The following is an 18,704-nucleotide window of genomic DNA, read 5'->3' on the forward strand; positions in this document are numbered from 1 at the left end:
GGCAAGTCCCAGTGGATGGAGGAGGAGATCAAACAGCAATGTAAAGGTATCATCTGCTACTCAATATAAAAAAGTACATATCAAGAACCAGCTTTAACTGTCCCAGTGTTAACGAGACATAAAACTTTACGGTGCACTTCAAAACGTACAAGATCACCAAGGCAAGTTCTCAGTGACCATGGTTCCAGGCATATGCCAGCAAATGGCTGAAGGCAGTATTACTAATTAGCTTTTACAGACCCTATTTTTTTTTCCAGGACTCCCTCCCAGTGTATTTGCACTGCCCGATAAGAAGTCAGCTTGAATTTAAGACAAGCTTACTGCTACTAAAACGTTTACTGATATTTTATTAACATACTCTCTACTGCTTCCAATCAAAGCTGTATATTTATCTTTAAAGAAATTCAATGTAACCTGTGAATGGACAGCATGCTAATCGGTTTAACAGGGAATATATGCTACAAGAAGCATTACCTTCAAACAAAACTTAAAGGATGTAAATTATAATAAACAGAAAAGCAGACATACTCCAGATTTCTTTTTTTAAACATACACACTAAAGCAAATTACAATTTAGTGGTATGCAGTTCACAGAAAAATTCCACATCATCTGTGCAACTTGGGAAAGATGGGATATTGGTTTAATACCTCATCTGAAAGATATATTTTTCCCCATTATGGACATTAATTTTAGTATTATGCTCCTTGATCTGGCTTCTGCATCCAACAGCACAACCCAAGTGTAGACATACAAAGAAAACTGAATCAGACACTGCCATACAGACCAGGTATACATCACCACTAAGCCACACGTGTAAAACAGAATGCAATGAAAATTTGCGAAGCTACCACCAACTGATCAAGTTTTCCAACCCTATGGCTTATCTAAACAGGATCCACACCACCTTTTCAAATTGTTTTTAGTGCCTTGTTGAACAGCTACAGAACACATTAACAATGCATGGGAAAAGTGAGGTGTGAAATGGTACAACCTTCACATAGTGAGCAGCCATACCCTTTACAACTACATGGGCTGACGACACAAAATGTACATTCACAAAGCTGAAAATGTTGTCTATTAATGCCTCTAGATTTTTAACAATGTGATTTTTAACAATGTCATTTTTAGGACCTTACTTTTTACTATGAAACTATTAGCTATGTCCTTCTCAAGCCACAGGTTGGTACACTTACTGACATTGAAGAACACCCAAAAGTCAAGTTTTTCTTTCCAAAAAGTGTTTTTCCTTCCCTGTAATCCAAGACGAAACACTTCGCATACATTAAAAACATACTTTAATTATGTTTGCCTTTCTTTCCTGCATCTGTCACATCACAACAGCTGCTAACAGTGGCACAGTAATTAACTTAGGTCACTTATTCCACCAACAGAGCCATTACGAAAACAATGACATTTAAATGCACGGTATCATTTACAGATAGCCAGCATCACACCTCAGTTAAATAGTGTAGCCTGGAGTCTGAACAAAGTCAGGGCTTTCAAGCTTAATTTTAAGATGCAAATGTATTTTCCCCTGTAATAAAAATCAGGGCCACAAATAAATCAAGTAGATAAGTTAATCTAATGCCTTACTTTCTGTCAGTATGTGATTCTGCATTTTTTTCTATACTGTAATTTCTCTAAAAGTGCACATTTCTTCTGGAGTTGGGGAAAGAAGATTAACATCAAAGACTAACACTAGCTACAATATCTAAAACTGTGAATGCAACACAAGCCATCACAGCCCAAATAACAACTATTATTCACTGGGGCCAGATTGCTCACACTAACACTGAACTACAGTTGTTACTTTGAAAAGAACAATTAATTCCGCTACATTTTCAACCTGTCACTCAAACACTCCTTAAAATGCTACAACAGAGATGATTACCAATGAAAATCAAAGAAAGCAAAGTAATTAAACTGTGGACTGAGTGAAAAGTAAGCAGTCACATCAATATTATCAACTGATAAGAGAAAACTACAGTAAAAGATCCCCTCATCTTTTCTGTCCCTCTAACATGACATAAGGCAGGCAAAGCCACTGACTGTAAAATAAAATAATGGTAGCCATGGCAGTCTCCTTCAGATCATTTTGGGCTACAACAAATTAGATAACAGTAACCATTTACTTTGATACAAAGGCATTTGCAATGCAGAAAAGTTCAACACTTGCTGAAAAACGTACATGTTTTTTTCAGTTTTTGGGTGCGGTTCTCCTTTAAAGGTGAGCTCATCAGTAAGCAGGCTTGGAAAAATGTAACATCTTTTTTGAAGTATGCATGCTAACCAACATGAAATCATCATTATAATTATAAATAAGCCACTTCCAATTTTTGCTTGGGGAAAGAGTTCAAAAAGAGGTTTCCCCAGTAAAAGGCCCCATGAAATTTAATGATACCTCAATCAAAAAAAAAAAAAAAAAAAAACAGGAAATTCCCACCTTGACCTGAGGTATCCTGATACTTAACCACTGTTTTACAGATATAATTCCTAGTAATCAGCTGTAAAGGCTGCCAGCATAGCCAGATAGAATTGTGCAGATAATTCTATCATTTGTAAATATGAATGTAAACTACAGGCTTGTTGTCTTAAATGCAAAGAAATACTGCTACATGCGGAACTGGAAATAAATGTGACAACAGTGCATTCTACTGACCAAAGTAAAGCATGTGGTGACCCTTTGAAGTAGACGGTCATGCCAAAAAGTCTAGATGAAGAAATTCTTTCTATTGTTTTAACCAAGAGATAAACTGCTAGATTTAAATATGCAAATGTATTTTTATTGCTCTGCTCCTGACCAGCTGCAAAATAACAAAAGGAGGTGTAAAAGAGTGTAGACGCAGTTTCTGCTGGCCTGGGAACACCAGGAAAGTGAAAGAATGGTGTAATGTTCATCAGAACTGCAATTTCAATTTAAACAGAGAGCATCAGAAGGCATTAAGCATTTTTGTCTTGACCATCTAACTCACAGCACTGCCTGTTGTCTTATGTAAGTTATCTTAGACTTCAGTTTTTTTTTTTAGAGATAGCTATAAACTAGAAAGATTAGATTAAGTGTTTTTCTGTGATGTTCATAGGTTCATAGGTAAGTACTAGGCTATCTGCCCAAGGGCATCTGTAAGCCTAGCCAGAATGTGTTCGCTTTCGCCACCCCCCTTAGATTAGTTCCCTGTGCCTCTGTCTAGCAGAGCCATTAGTTCCCTGTGTCTCTGTCCAGCAGAGCCACTGCAGTGATCCCCGGGGTAAATTTTCGGTTTTCCATCCACTCATCAAGGTTTCTCTTGAGTGTTAGTGAGGGGCTCTGCCTAATGTAGATTGGAATCCTGTTCCAAAGCATGAGGAGTCTCTGGGACAGGAATCTATCCCTCCAGCAAGTCCTACTTATTGTTGTGGTGAGGTTTAGATCCCTAGAGCGTGTGGCTCTCAGGGATTTTTTTTTTTTAGGTGGAGCATGTCCATCAATTCTGGGTTGGACATGGCCTTGTATGTCAGGCAGAGATCACCTCTGAGTAAGCGGTATGCAACAGAGTACAGCTGGAATTTCTTCAGTCGGGCTGCATAGGGCATCTGTTTGAGGCCAGTAATCCTCTTGGTGAGGTACTTCTGTGGTCTTTCCAGCTGTTGCAAGTGTCTTGTAAGGTACATCCCAAATGGGGCGCTATGATAGGTCTGATGAGTGATGAGTAGAGGGGCACAATAACCTCTCTTGTTCTAGATGCGAACCCTTTTGTGATTAGGTGGGCCACATAGAAGGAATTTCTAACCATCTTGGCAACATGATTATCAAAGAAGAGATTACTATATACTTGGGTCCCCAGATCCCTTATTACATTTTCTGTATTTAGGGGACTACCACGTATGTGATAGTTCACGGGTACTTTGTTTTTTCCAAAGGAGATAACTATGCACTTTTTGGCATTTTGCTTGAGACCATGACTTTGACACCAGGTATCCGTCTCAGTGAGACCCTTCTGGAGGATGTCTGTATCAGCCGGAGAGTCAATTATGGCCCCCAGTTTGCAGTAGTCTGCGAACTTGGTCAGCCATAGTCCTCCTGTGCTTGCCTGTACCTCTGAGAAGTGTATACCGAACAGGAGGGGTCCCAGGACTGAGCCCTGGGGGACGCCACTTGTAACCGGTTTAAAGTTGAACCTAGAGTGTGCAACTCTCACCGTGTGGGTTCTATCCATAAGCCAACTGGCAACCCATCTCATGACATAGGGGTTTATGTTCAGGCTGGTGAGCTTGTTTATAACAACAGAATGGGGAATGGTGTCGAAAGCCTTTGCAAGGTCTAGGTAGGCTGTGTGGACCCTCCTTTCCCTCATCTAAAGCCTTGGTAACTGTCTCAAATAAGTCCACCAGGTTTAGCAAGCATGATCTGCCCTTAAAGCCAAACTGGGTAGGGTCCAATGTTTGGAGGTTCCCAATGTCTCTGTTAATGAGTTCCATGATGATGCGCTCCATAGCCTTTCAGACCAGGCTAGTCAGGCTTACAGGGCGATAGTTCCTGGGGTCTGTTGTGGCTCCACCTTTGTGGAGCAAGATAACTGTTGCTGTGTGCCACTCTATAGGTACATAGCCTATAGAGAGGCTGAGTTTGAATAGTGTGTTTAGGTGTGGGGTAAGTTCATTTTGGAGTTCGTGTAAGACGCAGCCTGGGACACCATCCAGTCCCACTGAAGCTGTATTTTTGGCTTTGGATAGGGCTGTTTTAACCTGTGTGTTAGTGATTGCCGGGGTTCTACATTCTTCTGGTATGGTTATGGGCCCTTTAGGGGCTGAGAGAGGGGGTGAAGTTTGCACTAAACCTGTCTGCCAGAATGTTGGCACTATCAGTTGGTTCAGTGCATTTTGTGCCATTCTGCACTAACTTAGAGCAGATCTGAGAGTTTCCACTTAGGTTCTTGACATAGCTAAAGAACACTTTGTCGTTATCTTTGGAGTCCATGGCAATTTTTCTTTCGAAGCCAATCTTGGATGATTTTATGAGGGATCGTAGTTTCTTGCGGATACTGATCAGGGATGTCTTTCCTTCCTAGGATTTTACTCTTTTTCTGTACTAGTTTCCTCCTTTTATTGTGTAGCTTGTTTATGGCAGGGGGTCCCACCAGACTGGTTTCCTTTTCTTGGAGGAGTGAGTCTTGGTTTTACTTCGGATAGCACGATCCATGCATTCTTGCAGGTGCTCATAGTGCGCCTTTGTAAGGGATTCAGCAGCTTGGACAGCGTTGTCCTTTAGCATGGGGGCTGTGAACCTTTCCATCTCGGTCTTAAGTAACGTGAAGTTTGCTTTTGAAAAGTTTTTCACGGTGGTTTCCTTGATTGGGGGTGGGGGCGGAATGTGGATATCCAGAGTGATTAGTCTATTGTCTGATCTAACCAGCGAGGGGTTGACCACTGGTGTAGAACACTGGTCGCCCATGCTGGTGATGACCAGGACCAATATGCTGTCACCTCTGGTGGGGGTGTTGACAAGATGATCCAGGGCATTCAAGTTTATAAATTCTAGGAAGCGTTGGGCAATGGAGTTAGTACTTGAGTAGTTCTCCCAGTTAATGTATGGGTAATTGAAATCACTCAATATTAGATATTAGGGCATTTGGTAGGACCTTCATATTTTCCAGTGTCTCCAGGTTATGGTGGGTGATCTGTAGCAAGCTACAATTTGAATTGCAGTTTTGCCCGTTGTTAGTTGCACATGGATGATCTCTAATGCATTGTGCTGTGCCACTAACCTGGAGGTGTGGATATCCTTGATGAATATGGATACACCCCCACCTTATGTGTTTCGGTCGGGGTTCTATGGCCAAAAACTATGGTATGAGTTATAAACTGGTAGTGCTGGGGTGCTCTCTGGAGCCTTAAACCAGGTTTCTGTTACTGCACAGATATCAATGTTCTCCATACTGAGGAGTGCCTCCAGTGCATGCATTTTGAGGTTTAGACTTCTGGCATTGAGTAGCATTAACCTTAGTTTTTGGTTACTTGTGCTATTTAATGTATTGGGTTTGTCTTTTGAGCCTTGCCTAAAAAAGGCACTATGGGGGCTGCAAAAGCCTTGGCCAGTATTCGAAAGCCTAAGGGTAACAGGTGCAAGCCACCTCTTGTGAAGCAATGTGGCTTGTCGAGCATGTCATCCCAGGTGGACAGATATTGCATCCCCTTTGAATGACACCAGAAACTTAGCCAATTGTTGAAATTTATCATTTTTTTTCTTTATACTGTGGCATCATCCTTGGTGAGGGCAGGATGCTACTCAGGGACAGGGTCATACCGGCTTGGGCTATGTTATCAAAATTATTTTAAGTATTTCTGTGTGATCTCTGAACTCTTGACTAGCACTGACTGTGTAGTAGAAAAGTATTGTCTTGTGGTTTTAATTATTATTAAATATTTTAAAACCTTTTAACTGTGGCTGGTTTGTGTAGAGATAATTTAAGCTCTAGAGTACACTGCATATTTACAGAGTTTACTGTCCAAGTCACTCCAAATAAGCTTCAACTGTTTAGTCACACTTACCAATTGGATAATAATATCGCACAGTAATAATTGGACACCCTTTTAAGGGCCTTTGAGTAGTTGATAATTATTAGCTGGGTGGTGGCAGGGTACTACCGTATAGTCTGGAAAAGGGGGCACAGCTGGAGAACCTGTGCCAGCCTTCCTCAGCAATGTCTGTGTGGTTGTACAAACGTATCTCAAAGTGTGTCAGCTACTTGGGCAGGGACACGAAGCACTTGCTGGACAGAGGGTGCTGGAGATTTTAGCTTGCTCAGCTAGGCTGAGATCTAAACCCTATAGCTGTGCCAGTGGGGAGTCTTATTGGGGACCTGGAGAGCAAGGGAGCGACCAGCCCCGGACTGACCGTGATCTCTGTGTGCTCCTATGGAAAATTGCACTTTACTGTATTTGTTATTCTTTCCTCTCATATGAGACTCCCTCTCTGGTGTTAATGGTGAGGACTGAGGCTCCTTGATTGCTGGGCCAGGGCACGGGCATCACATCAGCACTTAATACCTTTTTCTTTTTGATTTTTTTCTAACTGTGCCTGCTGATCATCAAGCCTTCCCTTACCAGCCACACTCCATCCTGGGTATTCCCTGGTAAGGGTGAAAGCTGGTCAGGGAAGACCATCATATACACAGGCTCAGTAGTAATTTAAGTCATCATCGGCATCCTGGTAAAGTGTACCTATAATAGGTCCTAACCCCCTCTTCATGGGTGGGAGACAAACAATCCACATAGCCACTGGAGCCAGTATGCCCTTCCCATGTAAGTACACACCTCCATGCAACTGCAAAGAAGATAACCTGGAACTCAATGGCTGAACTCTCACTTCTGGACTAGTGTTCGCACTGCCACCTCCTCCTCTGTGGGATTATGGCACTGGATGGTCCTAGCCCAACCCCCTTCAGGATACAGATAGTCACCCCCCCCCCCCCACACCAACAAATGCCTGAGCTGCTAGCTAAACTTGGGTCTCCTGGGCTGTAATTAAGGCTTTATTCCTGTATGCCAGCAGAGACGGCTAGCATTTAATATTTTTCATCTCTCAGGTATTCCCTTATGTGGAAAACAAGAAGTTATGTACTCACCATAACGTTCGATGTATGTAGTCCATCTCGCCTCACATTCTTACCCGTGGGTTCAGAGCCGAATATTGGCTCCGATTTGGCCGATTTTACTAGCTCGAAGTCTTTCATTGGCTGGGCTAAGCAGGTATCCCATGGTGCACTGCTCCATATCCCCAGATCTAGTTTGCTGCCAAACTCATTTGTACTCCATGCGCACATCACATCCAGGTAAAGAATAAGCTAAGCAGGGGAACTCTGCAGATAACAACCTAACCTCCAAATCCTCCAGGAAGGGGGAAGGTGGGAAGGTAAAGTAAGAATGTGAGGCGAGATGGACTACATACATCGAACGTTATGGTGGGTACATAACTTCTTGATGTTATGTAGTCCTATCTCACCTACATTCTTACCCGTGGGACAGCGTCCCTAGCACCTACATCCTGGGTGGTTCATAGGAAAATACTCCTGAGAACTGTGGAGCCAAAGGAAGACCTGCCCCTGGAGACCACGTCCAATTTGTAATGAGAAACAAATGCGTGAGGAGAAGCCAAAGTAGCTGCAGCACATATATCATCCATTGACAATCTGGCTTGATAGGCTGTGGATGTGGAAACAGCCCGAGTAGAGTGAGCCTTGACCGGAAATGGCAGATCTTTACCTCCAGCTTGATAGATGAAAGAGATGCAACTAGATATCCATCTAGACAGGGTGACCCTGAAGACCAGGGAACCCATTTGGTTTTCCAAAAAGGAAAAAAAGTTGGTCAGACTTTCGGATATCTTTTGTTCGGTGTAGATAGAAGCGTAATTGTCTGTGTACATCCAAATGGTGAAATCTAAATTCTGCCTTGTTAGAAAAGTGGGGAAAGAAGACAGGCAACTCAATGGAATGATTTAGGTTAGACACAGAAGCCACTTTAGGAAGGAACGAAGGGTTTGGTTTAAGAGAGACCCTGTCTTTATGGAAGATTAAATATGGAGGTTTGATAGAGGGGGCTTGAATTTCTGAAACTCGCCTTGCTGAAGTGATTGCTGTTAAGAAGGCTGTTTTCCAAGTCAAGAATTTTAATTCGCAGGTAGCTGCAGGCTCGAAAGGTGGTAAAGTAAGGGCTTGTAAAACAAAATTGAGATCCCAAGGCATGATAGGTTCGGACACCAAGGGACGGAGCAACAGAGTACCCCCTTCAGGAACGCCTTGCATAGTCTATGCACCATGAGACTAGGCTCATTCGCTATGTGGAAATTAGAGATCGCTGCCAGTTGAACTTTGATGGTGGCTGATGCAGAACCCTGATGGAAAAGCATAGACAAAAACTCCAGTACTGAAGCGATTGGAGCTGTGTAAGGATCAATGCCTCTGGTATGTGCCCAGATAGAAAATCGTTTCCATTTACTAGAATAAATCTTTCTAGTGGATGGTTTATGAGAGGATGATAATATATGAACCACTTCTGGTGAGAAATTATGAAGTCTGACTAACGATGGAAGTGGAGTAGCGAGGCTGTCAACCGGAGGGTCATCAGGGAGGGGTGGAACTGTCCCGACATATGTGTCAGTAAATCTGGTTGAGGGTCCAGAGTCCAAGGAGTATCCACAATGAATTGCTGAAGAAAGGGAAACCAAACTTGGCGAGGCCAGTGTGGAGCAATCAGAATGATTCTGCTTCCCAAGGATTGCGCTTTCTGAATCACCTATGACAGCAGGGGAAACTGAGGGAAAGCAAAAAGCAGACAGGAGGGCCAATCGTGAACCAGAGCATCCCTGGGTGACTCCCCCTGTGGGGGGATCAGCGTGAAGTAGTTGCTGCATTTTGCATTGAGGGGGCTGGCAAAAAGGTCGCAGCAAGGCTGACCCCATCTGCTGAACATTCGCTCTGCAACCAGGCGATTCAGGGACCACTCGTAAGGCATCAGAATACCTCTGCTTAGCCTGTCCGCAATCACGTTGGACTTCCCTGGAATGTGCGTTGCCACCAGAAACCGTTGGGAATTTACTGCCCAATGCCACACTCGCATGGCCTCTCTGCACAAAGGGTAAGACCTGGTTCCCCCTTGCTTGTTTAGATACCACACTGACATGTTGTCTGAGTGTATCGCAATCGTCCCTAGAGGAAAAACACTCTGAAGTGCCTGCAACGCAAGTAGCTCTGCTCTCATCTCTAGGACGTTTATATGCAGATGTATCTCGTGTTCCTGCCACGTGCCCTGGACTGTCCTGCCAAGATAATGCCCCCCCACCCCATCTGGGAGACGTCTGTGGTCACCGTGGTAACCAGGATGCCACCAACCAAGGTCCTGCTTGCATCTGTCTGTGAGCAAGATGGGATGAGACAATGGAAGTCTTTGGAGAGACCATTGACCAAAAAGGAGCCATTGGAGAATTCTCATGTGCAATCTCGCTAGAGGGACCAACATGATTGTTGCTGCCATGGTCCCTAGGAGCTGGAGAACCCATCTTGCCTTCGCTTGTCTCAGGGGCATCAGCATGTGTATCTGTTGTTGTAAGACTCTGATCTTTCCTGCGGTAAAAATGCTCGCATTTGAATCGTGTCTAATTCTGCTCCTATAAAGGTGACACGCTGCGAGGACAATAAAGCAGATTTTTCCCAATTTATTGTTATACCCAACTGGTGACAAGAGTGATGGTAGCGTCCCTCGTTTGAACTAGTTGATGCCTGGTGGGAGCGGTAAGGAGCCAGTCGTCCAGATACGCAAACACCTGGAATCCCTGACGTCTCAAGTGAGCAGTCACCAACGCCATACACTTGGTGAACACCCTGGGGGCTGTGGTGAGACCAAAGAGCAGGGATCGAAACTGGAAATGACTGGCTCCCAGCCGGGAGCGTAGGTGACTCCTGGATGCCCTGTCCATTTTTACATGGTAGTAAGCATCCTTGAGGTCAATGGAGCACATCCATACCTCCTCTCCCAACAATGGGAGAATCGACTGCACAGTGAGACCATGCAGAACTTGGACTTGTGTACGTAGTTGTTCAGTTGGCTGAGATCTAGTATGGGTCTCAGGTCCCCTGTTCTTTTAAGCACCAAAAAGAATCTTGAGTAAGTCCCTAATCCAATTTGGTCTGAGCGGACACGCTGGATGGCTCCTTTTTCTAGCAGCTGTGAGACCTCTGGGGCTGCTTGATCCCTTTGACTGGGTGGTACGTCTGGGATTTTTCTGACTGGCAGGGGTTCTGATGAAAATGGAATGGGATAACCTCCGGAAATTATTTGTAATACCCACTGGTCCTGGTTAATGCTTTCCCAGGCTTCCGGATACAAGGAAATTCGACCCCCGACTGGCTCCGGATAAGCGCAGTCGGGCACACCCTCAGGAACGAGAGTATGAGAGCCATGAAAGGAATTGCGGTCTCCCGAATTGCGGGGGCCCCCTCTGCCTCTGGGGCGACGTCTCCCTGAATAACCCCACCCTCCCCTGCCTATGGAGGGGGGGTTCACCTTGTGCGGCAGGAAAAAACCTCTGTGATTTCTTGAACCACACACCCCCCCCCCTACGGCAGACAGGGACTTTCCCCCTTGCTCGCACCTGGTGAGGGTGTCTTTCACTTTGGTCCCAAACAAAGAGTAACCATCAAAGGGGGCGTCAGTGAAGGAAGACTTGAAGGCCTCCGCAAAGTGACACAGGCGCAGCCAGGCTTGCCTTCTAAGGGCGACCCCTGAGCTTGCTGCCCTACTCGCTCCCTCGGCTGCATACGAAATGAGCCGCATGGATGAGTTAACAATGGAGTTGAGGGTAGAGACCTGGGCGTTAACCGTCTGAGCCACCGTCTCAGGAACGTTACCCGCAAGAGTATCTCCTAACTTTTTGAGGAGATCTCTCTGGAGCCGAGTGAAGTGAGACAGGTAATTCAGCGACCGTGATGTAAACGTTGCTGACGAGAGGGTACGCTTCCAGTACCGATCCATGGTCATAGACTCCTTGTTAGGAGGATGGACAGATGAAGAAGACTCTGCTATTTCCTTCTGAGTGGCTGCCGCCACCACCATGGAATCTACCGGGACTCCTTTAGACAAACTCTTTGCCCTGGGGGGGGGGGGGGGCGGAAAGAAACTTGTTGGGACGCCTGGGCACAGGCTCCACAGAATCAGGCTTCTCCCACACTCTTCGACAAATCAGGTCAAGGAGTTTGTCGAAGGGTGGAGACACCCAGGAGGTGGAGGACTGAGCACCAAATGCCTTAAGGAATACTGACTCCTCCTCGGAAGGGGCTTTGGAAGGCCAGTCACCTCTGTTTCAGTATCTCCAGGATATCGGAGAAGGAAACATCATCAGAGGATGACTTGGGGGATCCCTCCAATTCCTCGAGGTCAGTTTCAGAGGCGAGGGACTCCTCCTGGGAGTCTATGTGCTTCCTCTTGCACGTTTTCTTTCTGGGGGGCTCCTCAGGCACAAACTCTGAGGGACCCTCAAATTTGGGGACCACTCGTGGGGGTATCCCTAGGCCCTGGTGCTCTGCTGTCCATGGATGGGTGGTGATCAGAAGCTCTCACCAGAGTGGTGGGGGACAGAGTGACCGACCCGCCTGATGTAGCTGACGATCTGGACAGCGTGGTCCGCATAGCCTCGAAGGCCGGTCCCCCCCCCCCCGAATCCGAGGAACGACCAGTCTTCGAGGCCATGACGGGGGTCGGAATTCCCCAAGCCGATGCACCGAGAGGGAGGCTTGGGACCGAAATAAGCCCCGAGATGTCTCCCTCGGGCCCTACCGAAGAATCTCGAGTCCCAAACCCTGAGGACGGAGCCGATGGGGTCGGAGCCGATGCCGGTACCGATGGAGCCAAATGGGGCATCGGAGCTGGCCTAGAAACATCACACGGCGCGGAACACTCTGGCTCCGAAGACAGAAATGCACTCAGAGGAATGATCAAAGAGAACTCTAGGGCTGAACGCATGACAAAAACTGCAGGATTCCTGCAGATGGATGGCTCCCAAGCAATAGACGCACATGGAATGCCCATCGGTAATGGACATTTTGTACCCACATTTAGAGCACTTTTTAAAACCCGAAGATTCGTGCTCCTTGGTATCCTTAGGCATCTTAACTACTATGCCCACAACGCAAAACCAAGTCTGAAACAATGCACAGGCGTTCACTCTATAAAAAGCGGGAACAACGCTAAATATTAACCAACACTAAAACAGTGATCAAACACACACCAAAGATAAAGTACGAACTCTGAACAAGGGATTGAAAAACCATAAGGAAAAGGAAGCCCAAACCTCTAACTTAAACGGTCTAGACCGTACTCACACACTAGGCAAACAGAGGAGAACTAGGCCCTCTAACTGAAACGGGCCTAGCCCGAGGGAACAGTCAGTGGGATACCACACAACAATCACACAATCACAATTCTTGACAAACTTAGACAATTAGCTATGAAAATAGCTTTTGATAGGAATCAAAACTTTTCTTAAGACAAGAAAAAAGAGGGTACTTAGCCACAGCCAAGCGAGACCACTTCCGAGCTACACAAGCGGCAAACGAGCTCTGGGGATATGGAGCAGTGCACCATTGGATACCTGCTTAGCCCAGCCAATGAAAGACTTTGAGCTAGTAAAATCGGCCGAGTCGGAGCCGAACGGGTAAGAATGTAGGCGAGATAGGATTACATAACATCTGTTGAATATTTTTCCATGGCCAACCTTTCATCAGCAGTTTCAGCTGTTATACCTTCAAAAAATGATACAACTCAAAAAAAAAAATCTAAAATTCAGCTCTATATACCTAAGTGAAGTAGGCCACCTTTGTCATTACTGTTAAGTTCTATTATGACTTTGTACAGAACACTACACCAAGCTGTTGGATTTAAATTTTTTTGAGTTTTGATGTGACCTCCACTTTGTTAAACGGTATCACTACTGCCTGTTCAACACATGGAGAACATGTCCATATTTTAACATTGTTTAACATGGCCGATCAGGGTTTAATTAGGTTTCCTTGATTGTGTATAGGAAACTGGATGAAATTTCATCTGATCCCATGAAACTAAGTTAACTTTACCTGTGTCATCAGTCACTGTAAGTGTAGTTACATAAAAAATGCATCCCCTTGTCTCTAAAGCAATGTAACATACCACTGCCCACTGATTCCTGTGAAGCAGCTACAAATTTTTCTGCAAAAACGTCCTCTATGTCCTGCTGCTGGGTGATCAATTTCATTGTTTATTAATAGTAGGCTATATTCAGAATAGTTCTTCTTTGGGTGAACTTTACATTAGTAACTAAACATTTCCATTGTTCAGCTTGTTATATATCTGTTTACACTTTACTATGCATACTTACAGCAGGCTGTACTGTAAGCATGCATTCCCATTTCAGACACAATGTAGGTTGCCAGCTATCAATTCCTTTACCTTCACTTAAGTAGATAAGCAAAAGACACTTGCTACAACTAACAGCAAAGTTGGGCCCCTGTGTAATTTTTTGGACATGTGGAAAATTTTAACTCTAGCTGAATTACTTTATTTGTGCCTACATTTAAGCTTTTTGGAAGGTATTTCACTTACCTCTTACGAACCAGGTAACCCCTAGCTCGAGCCTGGAAAAGACAAATACGTTGGCGAAATAGTCTGAATGCTTTCTGCTTCCAGTGTTTCCTCCAAAGAGTTTGAATAACTGTTGCAGCTGCATTCTTCAGTAGGGTTCTCCTGACCCGATATGCTCGCCAATGTGACTGCAGAAAAAAAATTCATTAACAGGGTGGCTATAAGCAGAGGTGAAAATTTATAGTACAGTCAATGCTGAAAATGATCTTGGAGGGGTGTGGGTTTGAACCCCCCCAAAACTCTGACATTCTTTTCCTTTTGAACATTACGGCAGGCATAAAGCTTTCCCTTTCACTGCATCAACAAACTGTTCCTATCAACACTTTTTACCACACACACTTTCCCTACCACTCCACCACAAAAGCTTGCACTCTCCATGTGTCTCAATGGCACAGAAGAATGGGCTCCTGACTATGACTGTGATGACCTAGCTATTGCAGGAGCTGGGGAAGGAGTGGGAGGAATGAAGGGGTGTGATCCACTTGCCTCTCACAGGTGGTGGGAAGCACACTGCACAGTATGATCTCCATGGTGGAGCCTGCAGAACTCACCATTAGCACTATAAGGGGAGCAGCATGGCCACTTGGAGGGAATACCCCTTATGGAGGTCAGGGGACATTCCCTGCAGACGGCACATTGTACAGCTCTCCCAAATACCCACTTGGATGATTGAAGATTAGGGTCAGGCAGACGAACAGAAAAATGCAAACCACTCTCACTGACTGTCTGTTGTTGATAGCTGCTCCCAGACGATTCTCTCCACAGTGATAGGAAATGAATGGACTGACTTGCCAGGAAAGGGTTGATGACTGACAAAACACAACCTTGCATGCTAAATAACTGTCAAGTCATCCATTACTTTTTATCTTAAAAACAAAAAACTTTCAATTTTACTTGCTGGTAACTAAGTTCTGGTTCTATCAATCAAAACATACTGATTTAATTACAGCTTATTTTTGGAGTGACAGACAAGGGGTTAAAAAAAAAAAGCTAACTCACTTCACCCTTTTGGCATAGCCGACTTCCTGGCTTCTCTGGTTCCCAAACTTACCAGATCAAGCAAAAAAAATAAACCTAATGTTCTCCTGCTCATCTCCCTACCAGTTTTTCCCACTTGGATCTGGTGCAGTAATACGGTGCTAAAATGCAATTTTTTTTTACTTAATTTTTTTCCCTAAATGACTAGAACTTGTCATTAGATGGTCAAAGAACCCATCCTCCTACTATGACACAGATATCATCTACAATCACCCTGGGAATAAGTCCAGCATTCCTTCTCCCCTGGTTACACCAAAGACAGGGCTGCTGACAAATAAAGGTCCATCATAGCTATTGCTAGAGAAGTAACACAGGTATGTGTAATTAGAGTGCAGTCATCCCATTCTGGTAGTCTACAGGAGTCCCATTAGTTTGACAAAACCAGCAACTGTCAAACACTATCCTATTTTTTTCAGTAGCTTTTTATTTACTTCCCTCATTCCCAATGGCCTAAGATGTCTGGCTTACACCTATAACACCCTGACCACCCTAAATCCATCTCCCTAACTATGGAAAAGGAGACAATGACTGAATTTTTCAACTACTATTCTGCCTTAGAAATGAAACCTGCAAGTTATCTGTACTTAGTTGTCAAAATGGTTATTTTTCTACACCGGTGCACTAAGGAAGATCAGTTCTTTCTTTCTATTTACACATTGTTGACCTGGTTAGTCATACAAGGTCAGTGACCTCTTTATTCATACTGACTAGTATAGATTTGAAAAGGACACTAAGAAACTTCCTCTATTCTTTTCAGTAAGTTTCATGGGATCTTTTATACCCACTTGAGTTACCACCAACTCGGGCAAACAGGGCCTTAGCTTAATATCTCATCCAAAGGAAGGCACACTCAGGAGTGCACCATCTGCAATGTCAGTACTGGACAAATAATTCAACTTCTTGCTGTGGGAACAGAACCCATAGCCTTCTCATTTTCAAGCACCAACAGATAATGTGATACCTGCTGAATTACTGAGATGAAGACTATTCTGATCTTTTGACGCTCTTGAAGGATTAGATCGGTGGTTAGAACTCTACAGAAGCCATCAATATTACTCAACGACTCTGCTTACTCCACCAACTGTGACACTAACTTTACAATAACTCCACACTCGTAAATTATATAATAAGGTGACAGAAAGGCCCTAAGGAAATAGAACAAATGCATTTATAGTGGTAGTAAAACGACAGTGACTATATCGTAGTTACTGTTCACTGAACTAAAACAGTGCTCACGTTGTTTTGCTTGAATTTGTCAGAGAATGAGCCAGAGTTACATACCCATTATTCCACTAATGTGAAACTCACAAATGATGGATACCTCACAGCTGCTGAATCAGTGTACGACTGTGGCAAACATAACTAATGTTCTTCCCAATGGCAGGAGACATACTCGCATTTAATTAGAAAAAACTTGTAAAGAAAGAAAACAATGTCTCTAGCAAAGAAATGAATACCCGATTGCTACTTGAGCTTACATTACACAGCAATGTGTTTATTTCTAACAGAACCACAGAGTGTCAAACTTCAAGAACAGCAATGGCAGCTGAGATGGTCCACAGTTAAGCAAATTTGTTCCTAAATAAATGTGAAGAGCAAAGTGCTAAGAATTCTGAATGATGGCGCTATATCATTGTATACATGAGCTTTACTGAATATATTTTTATTTTGTGGAGTGGTTATGATGAACTGTTAAGACGGGTCTGTATCTTACCTACCTGAAACCAGCAAGTCCCAAGTTTACACTTAATATGAATAAGAGCTTTTTTGAACAGTCTTTTTTACAGGGATGAGCTTGGAGCATTACAGACTAAAGTGCATGTCAAGCTGCAGAGGAAAAACATGCTACAAGGAGCGGTCATGCAAGTCTTTATGGGGTATTTTTTTGCTGACATCGGGCAATAGTAGCTACAACAAACCATAATTTAGCAAGTTAATTAGAAGAAAAACCCCAATGGGGTACTTAGCCTTTTTAGATTTTTGTGATGGAGCGAAGAATACAATGCATTGGTCATCTGTGGCTGAAAAGTTCTGTGCGTGCAGACATCACATTTAAGTTCCCTGGTTTATGGCCCTACGTGTGACGTCCCATGCAGCTGCACAGCCTAGCTGAAGCTTTTGTATAGGAGCCGACGTTCGGGTTGCCTGAGGCAGTAAATCCCACACCAAGAATACTGCAACATAGGAATAGAAGGACATCATGTATAAACATGCTACAAAATAAGCACCCTAAAACTTCATGAAGTTCACTGTGGTTGAACTGGTATCCATTTTTAATTCAAAGACTGAATGATTGAAAATGAAGGCTTCCATATTTCAAGTCTGAACCTGCTGTCTCAAGGAGAATTCTCTCCACTTTGATGTAAGGTAATATTTAAATTAGCAAAAGATGAATGAAATCCCAGTAACAAGGCTGAAGTAAAGTCCTTTAATAAAAAAAAAAAAAGTAGCAGATATAAAACAGGTGAGCACTTTCGCACAAAGTGCTTCTTCAGACGTCTGAAAAAGCGCTTTCGCACAAAGTGCTTCTTCAGAAGTTTGAAGAAGCGCTTTGTGCGAAAGCATTCTCACCTGTTTTATTATATCTGCTACTTTGTGGTTTTATTAAAGCACTTTACTTCAGCCTTGTTACTGGGATTTCATTCATCTTTTGCTACTTTGTTCTGCTGTTTGTGAAGGCTTCCCAGTCAAGCTCTTTGGAGGTTTGTTTTTACCTTCTTAATCTTTAAATTAGTAAACAGGTAAGTAGCACTGCTATGGGAGTGCAGACCACCCCACTCACACAATGGGTATGAGGGGGGCATCTCCTTGTAAAAATCAGCGTTGAAAGAGTCTGTCAAAATTCAACACTCACTGTTCTCCTGCATTTTCATAGTCTCTTTTTTATATATAATTCTGGGACATGTAATTATGAGCATCACAATTGCAATAAAGAGCTGGTCAAATCACAATATGCCATAACCTTTACTCTAAACACTCAAAATTTGACTTCACATAATAAAGAGAAAAGAAAAAATTGCCTTTTTTTTTAAGTTGAGACTACAGTAGGTACAGTAATAGAGATCATCAGGAAGGAAATCTTGGAAAAAAGGATAAGACATGTTCCACATCTGGATGATCTCCTGCTCCAGGCACTCCTTCCAGAGTCTATGCAACAGAATCTATTTCACTATTTCCCTTTTTCAAAGACTGGGCTTCACAATAAACTTCCAAAAATCTTTCCCCACCCCTTCACAAGACCATGTTTTCCTGGGGTACAAAATCCAGACAGATCGACTGCTGGCCTCCCTGCCCCCTCAGAAAATTCAGTTTCTAACCAAATTTTTCCAAAACCTTCTCCCTCTGCAGTCTCTTACATGGAGTTTCCCCGCCTTCTAAGGTTCATGGCACCCACCATCCCCATGTTACCTGCAGCTGGAGTAGGCCATAAAAGTGACATCTGCACATACCATCTTCAGTTCTGAATGCCCCAGTAAAAACACCAGCCTAAGGAACAAAGGAGGTAAACATACATCCACAG

At 43.8% G+C, this 18,704-nt stretch overlaps 1 protein-coding gene across 1 annotated transcript in view; it reads right to left on the bottom strand.

Annotated features, from left to right (window-relative positions):
- Nucleotides 1-18,704, bottom strand: part of MYO9B (myosin IXB) — a 1,188,949-nt gene that overhangs the window by 504,757 nt on the left and 665,488 nt on the right. The window contains exon 21 of the mRNA XM_044054768.1: nt 14,108-14,274. Coding sequence (XP_043910703.1) covers nt 14,108-14,274 — 167 coding nt within the window. The remainder of the gene's footprint in view (nt 1-14,107; nt 14,275-18,704) is intronic.

The sequence above is a fragment of the Protopterus annectens genome, chromosome 13.part0 (assembly GCF_019279795.1).
Source record: "Protopterus annectens isolate FY-2018-M chromosome 13.part0, PAN1.0, whole genome shotgun sequence".
Classification (NCBI taxonomy): domain Eukaryota; kingdom Metazoa; phylum Chordata; order Ceratodontiformes; family Protopteridae; genus Protopterus; species Protopterus annectens.